This window comes from Lathamus discolor, chromosome 6, assembly GCF_037157495.1.
Source record: "Lathamus discolor isolate bLatDis1 chromosome 6, bLatDis1.hap1, whole genome shotgun sequence".
In the NCBI taxonomy this organism is placed as follows: domain Eukaryota; kingdom Metazoa; phylum Chordata; class Aves; order Psittaciformes; family Psittacidae; genus Lathamus; species Lathamus discolor.
In genome coordinates, this window is record NC_088889.1 from 39,359,141 (window position 1) to 39,375,849 (window position 16,709).

Consider the following 16,709-nt stretch of genomic DNA (forward strand, 5'->3'; position numbering starts at 1 on the left):
TCAAGAAAACAAATAACACAGAGATGAGAAGCTGCTGTAATACTAGTCTCATCCACAAACCAGTCACTTGGGTAGGATCACTGACTCAATAGGCTGGAGGAAACTGGTTCAGCTTTATTATCTGCAGGAGGGAACTGGATCCCAGCTGCTTCCCTCTCAAGGGAGTAGCACTGTGCTAACAATGGGTGCTGGGGTGGCTTGTTCTGAGTTTCAAATGTTGAAGCTGTTCTGACTGAATAAAATGCTGAAATATTCACTGGATTGAAGCCTGGAATGTAAAGGTATGACGTTGCAGTAAGTAAGTGGCCTATCTACCACTCTACAGAGGCGTCACTCTTATTACCTCTGGGTGGTTCAGTGAATCTTTAATTATTCCTCAATTCAGGTATTTTTACCATCTCAAAAGTCTGCCTTTTGAACAATAATAGTTTTGCTTTTTAATGATAAAAAGCATTGCCAGTTGTATTTAATGGTCACGCACCAATCTGTGACAATTCCTTCATAAATCACAATAGTGGTAAAGGCTACATGGGGTTCAGACGCACTAGGCTGCCTCTCTGCTGAACAGAGTTCCCTCTGCATCTTTTGGATGGGAGACTGGGTGTCTTTCTAAATGGCATGCTGGAGTTCAGCAGTGGCCTTGAGCCTGATGCAGGAATTGCAGAGTAAAATTTGGTTAGACAGGTGGCTGGACTCACTGGTAATAATGGTCCTTTCTGGTCTTAAAACACAAGCCTTAGAGACTGATTTAGCAGCATCAGCGAGCTCTAAACCGTGGTAGACCACAGTGTTGAATCTAGTCACTCCAGGCACTGCCGCCAATTCCTGCCTGCCCAGCGCTGTTTGTAATGTCACTCCAAAAAGTATGTTCCATTAAACTTACAGGCCTTATATTTGGCAGAGCATACTATTCTGCCTCTGAAAAGCACTGTCACAAAACAATCATTCCTATTAAATCCCTTTCAGAGTCTTCTCAGCCCAAAAGAGTAATTCTGTATATGATTAAACTTAGAAGTAAATACAGCCAGTTGGGCTCCTGACAGCAGACATATTTCAAAATAAACCTGGCTCACACAGGCCTTGGCTAAAATATTAAGCCTTTATCTGTGGTCCACAATAACTAATCTTGTCAAATTGTTTGCTCTCTACCTTCTGTTTGGAAGATTATGAGCGAGCTCACCATTGCTATTCACCTTGTGCCATCACTAGCAGCAGGAAAAGTGAGTGGTAAACACAGTTGGGCTATTTTGACAGCAGTTCACCCTACTTTATTGATGTAGATTGTTACACAGCACAGGACAACACAAAATCAGGACTCTGCATCTATGCTGGATTTAATGCTACTTTGTGAAAGGTATCATTCCTTTGTTTTCAAATGCTTTCTCAGGACAGCATACACAGATTGCCTAAAAGAAATGAGCTTATGAACAAGAAAAATAAACCCTAAGCAACTATGCTGTAACCTCATCTGTATTTCAGTACATTGAGATCTACAACATGCTTATGATACAGACCAGGCTCTTACAATTGGATGGACCATTCACATCTGAGCATGTGGCTGATATCAGATTAAAAAAATTAGCAAGAACTGAAATAAAGGATATATTGGCATATTTAAGGTCAAAGTATACACATCAGATTATTTAATCAGATCACAGAATTCCACCTAATTACTCCAGCTTGAGTTTGACAGCTTATATGCCAATTTTATGCAAAGTTTACTATTTCTATTTGAGCAAGATAAACCTTTCCTGCACCTCCTTCCATAACCTTCAATTACTTTTCTCACTGACAATTACTGTTTTCATGCATTTGGTGTCACAGCTGGTCTCTTTTATGAGAAATCTTGACATCGAAACCTACTCTATTCTACTCTTTGCAGTGACAGCATTTCTACAAAGTTTGTGCAGATATGAATAGGCAAGGGCGTCCTGGATTTTTTTTGACAAATACTTCCGGGAAGTCTCTGTCATCTGCTCAGGGAAAGCCAGCAGTTTTATCTTATGCTACTGTATCTTCCCATAGAAAGTATTTTGCCATCCTATAGAATCTATGATTCTGTGATTCTGTGATCAGCCTGAAACCACCACATTATACCCTTCTGCATGTTTCAAAAACCTTTCCCTGTAAGACCAGGTCTGAACTTCTCAGATGCCCATTTCAAGCCAGTCTCACCTCTTCTGAGCACGCTCAGGTGAAGTCCTGTTTATAATGTGCTTGTAAAGTTGCAAATTATAGGCTCATAGGATCACAGAAGGTTGGAAGGAACCTCAAAGATCATCTAGGCCAACCTTTCTTGGCAAAAGTACAGTCTAGACAAGATGTCCCAGCACCACATCCAGCTGAATACTGGAAATATCAAATGCTTGAGAATCCACCACTTCCCTGGGGAGATTATTCAAATGGCTGATTGTACTCATTGTGAAAAATTTTCCTCTAGTGCCCAATCAGAATCTCCCTGGGAGCAACTTGTACCTGTTACCCCTTGTCTTTTCCACGTGACTCCCTGTGGGAAGGGAGTCTTCATCTTCTTTGTAGCCACCCTTTAAATACTGGAACACGGTAATAAGGTCTCCCCTGAGCCTTCTTTTCTCAAGACTGAACAAACCCAGCTCCCTCAGCCTTTACTCACATGGCAGGCTTCCCAGTCCTTTGATCACCTTTGTGGCTCTTCTCTGGACCCTCTCCAGCCTGGCCACATCTTTTTTGAACAGCAGGGACTGAATCTGAACACAGTATTCCTGATGTGGTCTGACAAGCACTGAGTAGAGTGGAATAATGTCATCTTTATCTCTGCTGGTGATGCCCTTATTGATGTAACCCAGCATCATACTGTTCACTCACTGTTGTCTACCAGGACCCTCAGGTCCTTTTCCACAGGCTGATATATTACTCAGGCTGGTTCCCAAGTATATATCCCATCAAAGCACAACTCTGGCACACTCCTCTTGATATCATAAACAATAAAGATAACATGAGCTTTTTTCTTGATTCCACAAATATTTTACGAAATCTGATGCAGACTTGCTGGCTCAAGGCAGCTCTCAGGTGGTTCCACCCTCATGACCAAGAGTAATCTAGAGCTTGTGGAGAGAAAATTCCTTCCGATAACCCATCATCAAATTCCTCCACTTTACATTAAAAATAATGGTTTTGACATAGGTTTGATGTATTTAAACAGATTTGCCTTCCTGGCATAACTGATGTGATACTGCCCAACCTGGAGTGACTTCTACATCACTGAGAGATCAAGTAACAATGGAAATGGGTTTGGATGTAAGAGGAAAGTATTTAATTAAGATCCCACTTGTGATAATTCCTTCATAACGGTCTCAGACTGGTAAGTGAACTCCCCACCCTTCCGGTGTAATCCAGTGGTGCCCACAAACTTCTCGTTTCAGGGCAACTCAACCATACTCCTGAAAAGTATTTCTAGAAAATCTAAGAGCAGTCTCCTCTCAGTAGCAGACTAACAAAAGTTCATGGACTAAACATCCTTTTCTCCTTTTAATGTCTGTAATACATCATATATAGATGCTATCAACAGGAAGCTGGTCTATTATTATTGATGTTGCAACACGGCCCCCTATGCAGGGATAAAACCAGAAAAGATGCCTAACTGCTTATTTACACACAAACAAGGGGTTTTAAAATACCAGTTGAGACTCAGCATCACAGACCAAAGTGTTTTCTACACATGCATAATGCTCCTTAAAATACTTCATAGGCTTTTTACTGAGTTATCAGCCATTTAAGGCCATTAAGATGAAAACAAGTCTTCCCACTTCTAAGCTTCAGTAACCTCTTTCCAGTACCTGGTAGACAGACTGTCTCCAACTGCCTTCTGCACCATTCTAGCAAGACAATTCACATTGTTAGACAGGTCACATATTTTTTTTCACTAGCCTTCTAGGCCTATTTTTCTCAATGTTCCTGACATCCAACTGGGAACAAACTTCTCCTGCTCCTGGGAGGTGAGTAAATTCCTGAGCAAGACCAACTCTGGAGGACCTTCAGCTCATTTTGAGGACAGCTTTAACTCTTCTGACCTGGTGAGCTTGCACACTTGGGCCTTGGTGGCAAATCTGCCAGGGGGTGATATGAATGGAATTGACTGTGGGAAAAAACCTTAATTTCTGCTGATGAGAGCATAAAAATTTGGTTTTACATCATGATTCACAAAATTCCTCAAAAGCATGGAGTAAAATATCCCAGTGTTTAAAATCCGAAATCTGCGAAATGTCTTCTGTGTTTTCATTTCACCACCTAGAATCCATTTTACCACATGTAGATATGCATCTGTTACAACCTTCAAATAATTTATGAGTATCTTATCAAAGATTGAGTTGATAGAAGTATATATATTATGAAGCACAGAATTAAATGCTAAATATAAGAATTTCATCATACGCATCTCTAATAGCTGTAGTGTCTTCCATTCAAAAGCTGAATTCTGATACTTTCTATGGGCAAGAATTCCATAATGTGAGGCTGAAATGATAAAATTTGATCCTAAAGATTCATGCCTTATGACAGCTCAGTGTTTCCAACAACTTAGTGTTTACTTATACCCATATCACATACAGCAAAAATGTAGAAGAGGAAAGCTGAGCAACTTGCCAATAAACAGCAGTGGCAATGATGTGGTTAAAGCTATTGTTGGCTCTCATACAACTGATGCTGCCTTTCTACAAAGTCCTGTTAAAAAAAAATGAAAAGCCTTATGGAAAAAATGTGGCTATTAATTAATGACTCAGTACTAGATCAGAAACATGAACTGTAATTTTTTCCTTGGAGAACTAGCCCCTGCTTCAGTAAAGGTACACTTGATTTTAAGCAATGGAAAAATTTAAATGATTTCAAGTTTGCTTAGAATTAAATACCTTGCTGGCCCAGGCAGTTATTTCAATTTGTTGCTGTAAAGAACTGTTCCAGCAGTTCTCTAAAAGATTATACGTAATTCAGAAGCTTCAGAATGTCTGGGATTTCTTTTTGAGCTTCTGCACATACATTTACAGTATTCAGTCTTTTGCATATGTTAAGAAACAGTGTGAGTATTAACAGAAAGAACCGCAACTTTATTTTTATTCCTTCAGCCAAGCCACAAATAAATGACTCCTGCAAACAAACCAAATACTATTTAGGAACGGCAACATAAATGCCATGGACTTATTTTATTTGGATATAAAATATTAAAGCAAATGATTATTTGCTGTGACACACATTTTATCATCTCAGAAAAAAAAACCCAAGTCTGAGAAAAAGTTTTCTTGCTGTTCTTCAAGGAGCACTCAATCTGCTGTTCAAAGTTATTTAATAATTTGTCATAGAATGGTTAACTATAAGCTTACAAATACTGTGTCAGCATGCTTCTTCCTATTGGGCAAACAACTTCAAAATCTGATTTGTTTGTGTTATTGGCCTTACTAAATATTAGTCTTTGCAAGTCTGGTTTACACCATTGATGTTAACTATGCCAACATTCTGATTTTGTTCTGAAGTATTCCACGACAAGCTGATATTATACAATACAAGCCCAAGAGCTAGCCAATCCAGTTTACTGAGTATACTTAGTGTATTTTGCTACTGATAAATCAATAAAACCATGTTGTAATCTACAAACTTCCATCTCTGTGAAGCAGCTATAAGCAAACTGTAAATGAACACACAGGTCAAAAACTGGGATGTTGTGATTATGTTGACTCTGAAAACATTTGACTTTCATAGAATACATTTTAGTGTTTGAGAGAACTAAGTTTCAGCATTGCTTATATTTTCGTGAAAGGCTGAGATGATAAATATGCAAATGATGATAAATATTTGTGTTTATATTGTAACTACCCATACTTTAAGAAAACAATATCTGCACTGCAATCCACAATTTACAGAGGTTAAGTAAATGTAAACCATAGCTGCACAAAGAAAATAAATACTTGACTTAGATTGTATGCTCAGTTTTGCATTCTTCCTCCATGTGAAACTGCCTGCAGTCAATGGATATCTCAGCTGTGCAAGGAATACTGGAAAGGCTTATCTGTCATTCCTTTTGGCTGGCATTTTTTGTCTTCATTCTGATAAGTACACCACTGAACATAATCTTGTCATTGATCATAAACCATCAGATGCTAAAGATCTCATTATAAATTATGACACCCAAAATATCTATGAGAAGAATATCCCATATCTGCTCTGACAAATCGCACAACTGTATAAGACTTCCGGCACTGATACCACAAACTGCTCTATTAAAGGCCATCTTCATATGAAAAGAAGACATCGAAAGATAGTGTGAATCATTAGTACTACAAAGGGTATCAGCTGTTGCAATTCCGAACATCACCAGATCTGTCTTTCAGGACTCTTAATATTGAGAACAGGATCTGCAGCTTCACATGTGGTCTGGACCAGCACAATCCTTCTCCAGTCTGTACAGAGAGGATGGCAGCACCTTGGGATGGGATTTACAACAAGTAGGTTAAGAAATGTGCTCCTAAACTCGCCAAATAGGGAGTTTCATGTTGTTGATTTTTCTTTTCTTTTCTTTAGGTTTTTTTTTTTTTTTTTAATCTCAGCCCCTTGCTTTAAGTGTTTTGTTCCAAGCTGCTCAGAGGTTCTCAAGCTGCACTTCTCTAAAAATAACCTGAGGCCACTGGTCTCTTTTAAGGTGACAAAGATAACAGTAGTGCTACCACTCCTCCTTTTTAAAAGAAGTATAAAAATTATATTGACTCTCAGCTAGAGAATTCAAGCTAAGGAAAACTTGGTTTTAAACCACACCTGCCACTTCTCAGGAGAATAACACACTTCAGGGCTGAAGTCTTCTTTACTTCTCTTTCTGAAGCTACAGATCTCTACAGAAGAAACATCTGAAACGTTATTAGACCTGAATATGTGATTCTGTAGGTCGTTATCAAGGGTACTCTCCTGGAAAATAGGAGATAAACGCTCTGATACTGGCTCTGCATTTATGTTCAAGAGGCACTGGATAAAACTGAGAAAAAGTCCTTAAGGACAGTGTCAGAACCAGGTCTTGCATCTCAGAGGTGAGCAGCCTACTTACTGCTCTCCGATCCAAGAAGTCTGCATTATTTTCTTCTATGGGGTACTACTTCAAGGCAAGGAAGAGAGCATCTAGTTCAAACCTGAGTGGCCAAAACGCCCCTGATATGTATGAGAGCTGAACCAGAATATCCTCAGATGGAGGAAGAAAGTCAGCTCCATTCTGTCACACCCTGGAGGAGTACCCCTGCTCCCAACCAACCACTTAGGAAACCGGAGGGCTGGAGGGATGGGGGACAGATGCCAAGGGAGCTTTGAGAGAAAACATCTGAGATCACACTGCTCTGTGCAGATCTTGGCGCAACCAGCGTATGTCACTCTGGTTCAGCACATGCTTCTCCATTTGGGTCTCCAAGGAACCCAGGCAGAAAAGACAAAAAGTCAACTGCTTTGTATTTTTTCTGTCAGAATTTTTCTGCTCATGCTAACCCAAGACCAAGTCTTCTTAGGACTGAGAAATTATCAGCATCAGTGGTACTAAGTTATCAGGTACTCCCTCCAACACAACCTGCAAATTTTACCTGGACTGTATGTAACATAATTCAAAAATTGGTAAGTGAAGCATCATCCAATGCAGAAAATACATTTCATTACAGCTTTGCAAAAGTGATACATTTCCTTTTGTATGGCATGAATAATATGTTAGTCTTACCAAGGAACACAAAATCTGCCTCGTGATACAGAAACATGGTATATCTACAACAGTCCAGAGAATATGCCACCAGTGACCGAATTAGTTCAGCTCACCTTAGACTTGAATACTAGTTCAATATTTTATTTCCTCCAGACCCAGAAAATTGATTTCACTCTACATGTTGAATTTCTCTGAGGCTCCACATAACCTCACTGGCTTATTCAATTCTTTTATTACAACAAACAGGTATCTCTACAAGACTTTTTAATTCATCATTTCATAATGCATATTACTGCAGTCTGAGGGGAATTTTTCTGAGAGGAGTCACTGGCGTTAGCATAGAATTCCAAGTATTTAAATAAATTCTGACCCTACTATGTACTGCTTTCAGTTAGATCACACATGACTTTCTTCACTCATTTCAATTAGTCTTAATTCCTCATTGAATTCCTAAAGCAGACTACTTCCAAGCCTACTGCTCCTAAATCCAATAAATTCACACTGCCTGTTATTGCTACTCTAGTTAATGGTAATATTTTTGTATATGATATGATGTGATTGTTACTAGATTTTATGTTTCAGACTTTCTCATGTTCCTATTGATGTCTTGCATGCCAAAGAAATTTTGCATCAGCTCTGCTGCACTCTGCAGAATTCTTTGGGGTATGTGGTAGTTTTGCGTGTCTGGGAATCTTCCATCTGGCTAGTGTGGGTTTCCTAAACACCATAAAACCCTGCCTGTGGAGACTGTGTATCTCTTATGGGCCCCATGGAGTTTATAATCTGCTTTTAATCATTGCACGAGACAGCCAACACATCAGTCCTCATCAATCAGTTTTTTCCATGTTGAATCTTCTTTAATAACTTTTGATCCAATTCTGAAAGTCCAGAACTATTGCTAATTTTCATCAGTATCTTAGACTGCTACAAGAGTCGTCTTCCTCGGCTCCCCATTTCCTTCCATACAAACTCTTGTAACTATTGACTTCTGCAGCTTGCTGTAGTAAATAAAAGATTTTTAGCACTTTGCCTTCACTCACTCATCGTTTGAATGTACCCACCAGCATATGTTTCTCAGGAAACTATAGGTCATATCCTAAACTGGGACAAATGAGTGCAACTCAGTGTGACAGAGCTAAGCCAATTTGCTGTGACTAAGAAACTAGCTCTCCACCTACCTTCTTCCACAAGTCACCAGAACTTATTTTACATTTCAAAATGCTAGCACCTATTAAATTATTCCCCATTTGATATTAAAAGATTACCAACTATTCAATTTCACAGCAGCAGGCACATAGTGGTTTTCATTAAAAGCAAAACACTTTTGATATCTGCTAAATTATTTACTGACACAAATCAGTGAAACTATTAATACCTATGAAGCTGTGTTTCTAGCCTGCAGTAGTTAAAAGTGTTGATCTGACATTCAGCAGAATACAGATTTGTAAGTGTAAAAAAAAAAAAAAGGGGGGGGCAAAAGAAAAGCAATCTGGTTTTATTAGGGAAGTCTGAAATTCTGAACATAACATTTTAATAAAGTAAGAAATCAAATGCCATTTATTGTTTTGAAAGATTAAAATTCAAGAAATGTATCTCTAAAATTTAAAATAAAGCTAACTGATTTCTCTAACATGTCGTGGTTACTCCCAAACAAATAGCTTTAAGTCCCGGTGAATGTACAGCTTGTTTCTTTTGTGCAGTGCTTCTGCCTCCAATTTCTAATTAACTAGCTCCATTCTTATCTACAAAGAGTGACTGAACGCATACAAGCTACAATGTATACTTCAACAAAGTATATGTAGGTATGATTTTAAGAGGGAGATAACTAGTTAACAACATTTGCATGTTGCAAATGGTCTCAATTAGTATAATAATTCAGAAATCCTGGTTTTAGCAGGTTCCCTGCATAGCTGCAGTGTACTGAGTACAATCTGCTCACTAAAGATATGATGTTTGCAGTTTAAAATCTCCAGAGACTTTAGACCCATACATAAAGATACTTATTTCACTCTTTTCTGAGACACTGACCTGGATCCTCATTTAAAAATGAACACCACATCTTTATGTTATTAAATCTTTGTTTTGATCTATTAGTATTCACCAAAGTGCCACTTTATACAACCCTGCACTGAATAGGCAAGGCTGGAGGTAACCATCTGCAGCTTTAGAGTCTGCGTTTGAATTGATGAAAAGAGCTTTGTGTTTTCATTGCCAAGTTTGATTCTTCCAGTCATTAGACATTCCCCTCAGATCCCATCAATGAAGCGGACTCTCTTACACCCATGTGTTAAATTCTCTTCTCCTCATGGTTTCCTGTGCCAGCTATACTCCAGAAAGACTACTGGGTCTTAGTCACATTCTTCTCACAGCTGTGTTAAAAAAGAGCATCAGAGCGTCTTCCCAAAATCCATATGTGTCCCTGGTCAGTCCCCTGTCGGAGGGTCACCTCACATTGTGGTGTGATTATTCAAATATTCATTCTTGTTCTTGAACTGCACTGCTCAGATCATTCTGGGAAAGATTAGACCCTCCAGCCAGCACTGGAGAACGTCTTGGACATTGATGTGAAACGCATGCAGCTCCTGTACTTGGAAGGCAGATTAGTTTTACTTGCAGAAGAGGGGGACTCTAACCACTTAATAAATGCTTGCTTCTTCTTTATTTTAGTTTTTTGTATTATTTCCAACTGTGTCAAATGCTGGGAAGAACTGTTTATTTTTGTTGTGTCATCGATCGACTTTTTTTATCAGCATCAGATAAGAAACTAAATGAACAACTACAAAAGCAGAGAAAGCATGTTCAGAAATGCTTGAGGGAAATCCAGGACTACTCAAAAAAAAGGGTGTGTTCCAGTAACAATGAATGTTACATGGCCAAAAAAATCATACCTGAAGAGGTAAAGCAAATGTCATTAAGGGTAATATTTCTTTTATGACAGATAGTAATTTCCTTTGATAAAACTATCTGTTTATTCAGAAGATCGCTTAGTTTTCTTACGTATTCAATCCACTGAAAGATTTTATCCAAATCTGTAACTGTACTAACTTCTTCCTTAAAAGAAAAAAAACAAAATCAAAAGGTCTCTCTAATAAACAGTTATGGATAAACGAAGTAATAATTTCTGTTATGCATCACTTCAATATTAGCTTTATTCATAGTCAGAACTACCTGAACAAAGTGCACAAACAGCATGTTTCTCAACATTTATGCTTGTTTTCATACCTGTATATTTTAGCATTGCACCATTACTTTGTGGATTTGTGTTTACTTTTAGAAGATTACATAGAAATGCTACATGTACACGCTCTGCTGCCACCTTACACAGCTATGTGAGTGTGCAAGTGTGACTGTGCTCACACACGAGAGAGCTACGCTTTACTGAGCTAGAATCATTAAATCGTGAGAAAAAAATAGAAGCCCTCAATAGACAAATTGCAATGAATTTCACTCCAACTGCAAAGGTATTGCAGAAAAATAGAACATTTCCTGGAAAAAAACCCACATCAAAAGTGGCCTCAAGCTTTACCGATAATTGGCTAATACTGATTTGGTAGTACATTATAACCTCCTCTGATACTGTTGACATCAGTGGCCACTTCTCAATCCCAGAGGTTCCAGCAGGAAGGACAGTTTTAAAATGTCTTGCTTCCTCTGCTGGCAGAGGCATTAATTAATTCAGAGGATTTTCCAGCCACCTTCTCCAGGTCAGTCCCATTTCCCTGCTGGGGCTGCACCAGCTGGTTCCTGGCTTCTCCAACAGGACAAATTTGCAGGGCGTCTGTGGCACTGTGCCAACACTCCTGGTGAATTCTGTGCCACTGTCCTAATTCTTTGTTTGTAACTATGAATTAAAAACATTGTTTAAACACAGAAAATTGTAGTTATAGCCATTCTACAGAGCATAGGTTAAAATATTATCATGCTGGTCATCAACATTTCCTATTGAATAAATATATACTGTGTTATTTGTGCACATACATGTATTTATTTACATATACCACGCACTCGAAATAGGTACTTGCTTTATAAAGTAATTGGGCTCTCTTAAAAGTCTAATGTGCATCTTGATAATGTTTCAATATCAAAACAGATTCAAACAAATGCTGCTAAATCTGTGTGGTTGCTCTCTGTGCACCAACATTTTGTGTTTCATATCACCACCCCTGCTAGGGTGGCAAAACACTTTCACAGGCAAGAGCACATAGTTGCAATTTATATCTCACACTGCAGTGAGCTGATGTGAGATGTTCACCCTTCTTCAGAATAAACAGACTTTTACTATATCCAAGTTCACTACAAGCGGATTCCAATATATCCCCCTTCTGGTTCACAGCTGCTGTTTCATGTCGGATAGGATCCAGAAATTTTTTAGATGTTTTGTGTCTTGATGCAAAACACAGGATCGCTACTCTGACTTGGATCTCACATTAGAAAGCAACAATTGGAGATGGGTACACAAACGGCTGACACAAGGGCAATGCTGTGGAGAAACTACATCTGTATTTCAAGCTCAGTGTATGATGCTGAATGCAAACAATGAAGTTTTTAAGACTGCAAAGAAAAAATTCTTTAGTGTTGCCAGAGAACAGATTAGCAAAGGCATAGTGAACACCAGTAAATTACATGGTACGAAGATACATAGTACATTCTTTTCCAACACTAATTGTTCTAATTATGTTGTTTCTTAATGAAGCTTAGAATTATTTTTCTGTTCTGATCTTTAACTATTGCTACAGTTAAAAACTATTACATTATTCAGATATTTTGCTGAATAATATCAAGAAACTACTTTATATAGTTGTTAAAATACTTCCCTCATATGTCAGAATTCAATTTTAGTTGAGCACCTAGAGGAAGTCAAGAAAACAGATGCTTCAGAACCCTATTTAGGATATGAATCGTAACGTGATATTTTAAATTACAATAAGCATCTTCTTAAGACAGTTCTAATAATTAATACTACTGTAATTAATACCAAGAAGGTTTTCTGTTGACAGGTTTATAAATTGTCAGTTCCTTTTTGAAATGTAGAACATCCTACATCTTTGAAATAAAAAGCTAAGCTAACAAATGAGTTCCTGCCTAATTGCCAAACACCGATTTGTATGAAGCGGTTGAGGTTACAAAGAAATGGGGAATTCTCAGCCTGGTTTCCCTGCTGATGAGTACGAACTGTCTGTGTAGCTCTCCCAGAGGTGTCAGAGGAATCTCTATAGTGTCACACAAGGGTTCTTAGCTCAAAGTAAACACACTTTCCACAAACTCAGCTGCTTAATCTGTTTGCAGGTTGAATTATAAGATGGGGGTGGATGACTCCGGGTGCTGGGAAGACGCACAGAGCATTTCCACAGTTTCTTGGTAAAAAGGGCATGCTATTGTCATCAAAAGACTTCACCCAATTGTTTAATTTTGCTGTAGGCTCAGTGGTCTGATCTCAGCAATAATGAAAACTAACCTGACTAAAATTCTCCCAAGTAGTTCAGCATTTTAAATTGTATAAACTCTTTTCAGTATAGCAGTGCATCACCACCACTTTAATTCAGATTGTAGCTGCACTTTTACTCTGGCCACCGTGGTTACACATGATTGAACAAGACTGTTTCACTAAGAAAACACAAAACCAAACCAACCTTTACTTAAGCATCTACGGCTAGTAAATGTTTATAAACAAAATGAAATTACATAACAATGTTAAACAACGTACAGAAAGGTTCAGCCAAAATGGACATGCTGTAATTATTTTTATAGGTTAATTTTAATCAGGCATGCACCTGCTGAAATTTCAAATACATCTAAGTGTTTAGGAGAGAGATTTGAACGATTCTCAAACAAACACTGGAGGTTTTAAAGAGATAACTGAAAATATGTGTCTTCATATATTTATCTTAACTACATTTTATGTAGTTACAAACAAAATGAAAATATAAACATCTAATTTCTTAGTTTAATAGGTGAACTCTGAATGCATTTTTTTAAACAGTCTTTGCAATATATTATAAGCCGGTTTCTGGCTACTCTGGAAATACGATGTAGACATTAAAGTTGAAGACAAATACGGACAGACAGGATAATTTGCATCAGCTCACCATAAACCACCTTGGAAGGGTGTGAGAGAGAGGTATTTTGCAACTGATCAATGTGATGCAAAGATGAGAAGTGCCAGACTGTGAAGAGGCTCTGCTTACACATTTGTCTGTCCCAGCAATCAGACTTCCAAAGCCTTATATGCTAGTAATAACAAAGATGACAATAAGGACTTCAGTAGAGATGAACTTCAGGTTTTGGAGTTCAGTAACCTTTTAGCAGGAAATCTTATGATGGTAAAGAATACAATCTCTGTTCACTGACTCAGAGACTTCCTGTTGGTTTCAGTGACATTTTGAATCCACCCCTAAACAACCTCATCAATATTTACGGTGGCATGAAACCTGCCAGATGTGTAACAGAGTGAAAATGAGAACCTTAATATCCTATCATGCAATTATAAAGGCAAATACTGTTGCCATAGGATTGGCTTAGAAAACCACTCATAGGAGAAGGAAGCACTTTCTCTGTGCCTTGCACATGTAGAAAGCAATTTCCATAACAGTAATGACAAGCACACTGACTTGTGTAATGCTTTAAAACTGTTAAAATGACTGGCTTCACACTGAATAGGTAATGAGCTGAATGGCTGTCAAATAAGGCATCATTTTAAGGGACCTTTTCTGAGTACCAACACACTTTCAGTCATAGACAAAATACCAGAGGAAATGTTTCATTGGTTTACAACTGCAATTTTTGCCTGAAAGAAGTCAAGTGACTTACTTCTGAACTTTTTCATTAGCCTCCTGTGAAGCCTCCAGGGCCTTCTGGAGCTTCAGCTCTGTGTCCTTTTGCTCTGACCGAGCTTGCTGCAGCTGAGCTGCCAGATCTTTGATCTGGCAATAGGTGAGGGTCACAACATCCGCTCTGCCTTGCAGTCCACCTTCAGAAGTACCGAAAGTGCAGTTAAGCTGGTCCTGCAGACTCATTCCTTCAGGCAAAGATTTGGATAAGCTGGGAAAAAAAAGGCCATACATGTCACTAAGTTTCTATCTAAGGCTGAGCTGCAAGAATACTACACTCAGTTTAACTGATATTTTTAGTATTACCGTATATGGACCCACATTCACTAATACCAAGTTTTATTTCAAAAGTGACAACAAAAAGAACATCAAGTTTTCACAAGGCTCTTCTAGAAGTATGTAACAACCATCAGAATTTTAAAAGGTCAAAAACCTATTCAACAAAAAACTTAAAAGGCAGTATTTTTTAGCTGTGGCATCTTCATCACCTTTGAGCTACAGCAAAAGGTGCTTGTGTGATTTACATGAAGTTGAATTAATCTGTGCAAATCACTGACGTGTTATTAACTTGTGTTACACAGGACTCTTTTAGCAAGCAGACTCAGCAGCTACAGGGGGTTTATTTGCAAAATTGCAGATTTTTCAATATAATGAATAAAAATGCTAAAATGCAAAAATGCCTGGATCAGCTAACAACACTATGGAAAATAAGCAAAAAGAAGGATATTGACATATTATTACCTATAAATAATGAGAAAAAGCTGAAAAAAACAATAAAGTAGATGGTCCATTAGGTAAAAATAGTCTCAACAATGCCTGTTGACTGTGGGATTATTTCTCAAGGAACAAGCAGGTAGGCAACTGCTTGAGTTACTATGGTGCAATGGTAGAAATCACATTAACAACTGATTACTAGGGAAGAAGCCTGCACTAGCAAGCTCTCCATGGAATCAGCAACAATTGCTTGCCATCTCTTCATAGCCATAATTCTTTGGTGCATTTCACACAATGGAAAATGACACGGGTAGTAGAAGAAATTCATTAAGACATAACAAAAGTGATGGCAACAGGAAATGATAATGAGCAGTGTTCTCAGATAAATAATCAAAGTAATTTCAAATCAACTTTATGAATATCAAAAGCTGTTGCTGTATTGATGGATATGACTTAAGATCATCCTTCTGACTGATGACCATGCAAATACCAAACATTTCAATGGGGACTTCCAATAAAAGTGCACACTGATTACAATACTCAAGACAGTCTATATGACAGCTGCTAGTATGCAATAGCATTTTTGATTCCTTTCCAGTTTATTAAGGTATTTGTATGGAAAACACCCTTTATTCCAACAACCCATATAGGAAAATCATATACAAACTAAAATGTAATATACATGGACAAGCAAAACATGGATTAACTAATAGAAATCCAGAAGCTAAAAGGTCAGAGTGTTGATATGTCATTATGCCTACTACCTGTGGTTGTCTGAAAATATTGTGAAGAACCTTTTCAATTAAATGAAGACATATTGAAAACGTAAATATTTATAAAGGGATATTAACATCCCTGGAACAGACTCATTAAAAATAAAATTACTTTAACAGTTGCACATAAATTTTACTGACTGAAGTTCCACTATGGCTGAGCATTGATCACCATGGAGAAATACAAAGGTATGCAAATAATGCTGAACGCAGGCTACCAAAATACCACTGCTGCCCACTTCTTAACCACCTGGCACAAGATTAAAAGGAAAAAAAAAAAAAGACATTTGAGAAGCTAAACTGTCCAGTGTTCAGTGTGGGTCCCTGGTTAAAAATGAAGAAAAAAAAGAGGAAAGCCCAAATATTCTAAGTTGTTTGCACCGGTTGAGAGTTGTGGGGTTTGTTTGTTTGTTTGTTTTTCCCCCTGGAACTTATGGAAAATATAGCAGTTTATTTAGATTCTAAAACACTGCCTCTGTGTGGCTACAAATAGGCTCTTTCCCAAAGTCTGGCCATGAACAATACAGTACAAAATATACTATTACATGTTTGAACCAATTATGATTGCATCTGAGTGACCAATAGATTCTGACACACATATATTTTGAGGCAGTGTGATTCCTCCAGATAAAGGTACTGTGGTTGATAGATCTTTAAAGATTTTTCTTTTCTTTTTTTTTTTTTTAAAAAGCATGCCATCAC

General features: G+C 37.9%; 1 protein-coding gene across 9 annotated transcripts in view; it reads right to left on the minus strand.

Moving 5' to 3' along the window:
- The window catches only part of MIPOL1 (mirror-image polydactyly 1), a 193,929-nt gene that overhangs the window by 10,966 nt on the left and 166,254 nt on the right, over window positions 1-16,709 (minus strand). For 8 of the 9 annotated variants that reach the window (XM_065686253.1, XM_065686249.1, XM_065686247.1 and 5 more), the window contains one exon: window positions 14,501-14,731. The exons of the other annotated variant lie outside the window; for it this stretch is intronic. In XM_065686253.1, the coding sequence (XP_065542325.1) occupies window positions 14,501-14,731 (231 nt within the window). The remainder of the gene's footprint in view (window positions 1-14,500; window positions 14,732-16,709) is intronic. 9 annotated transcript variants of the gene reach the window in all.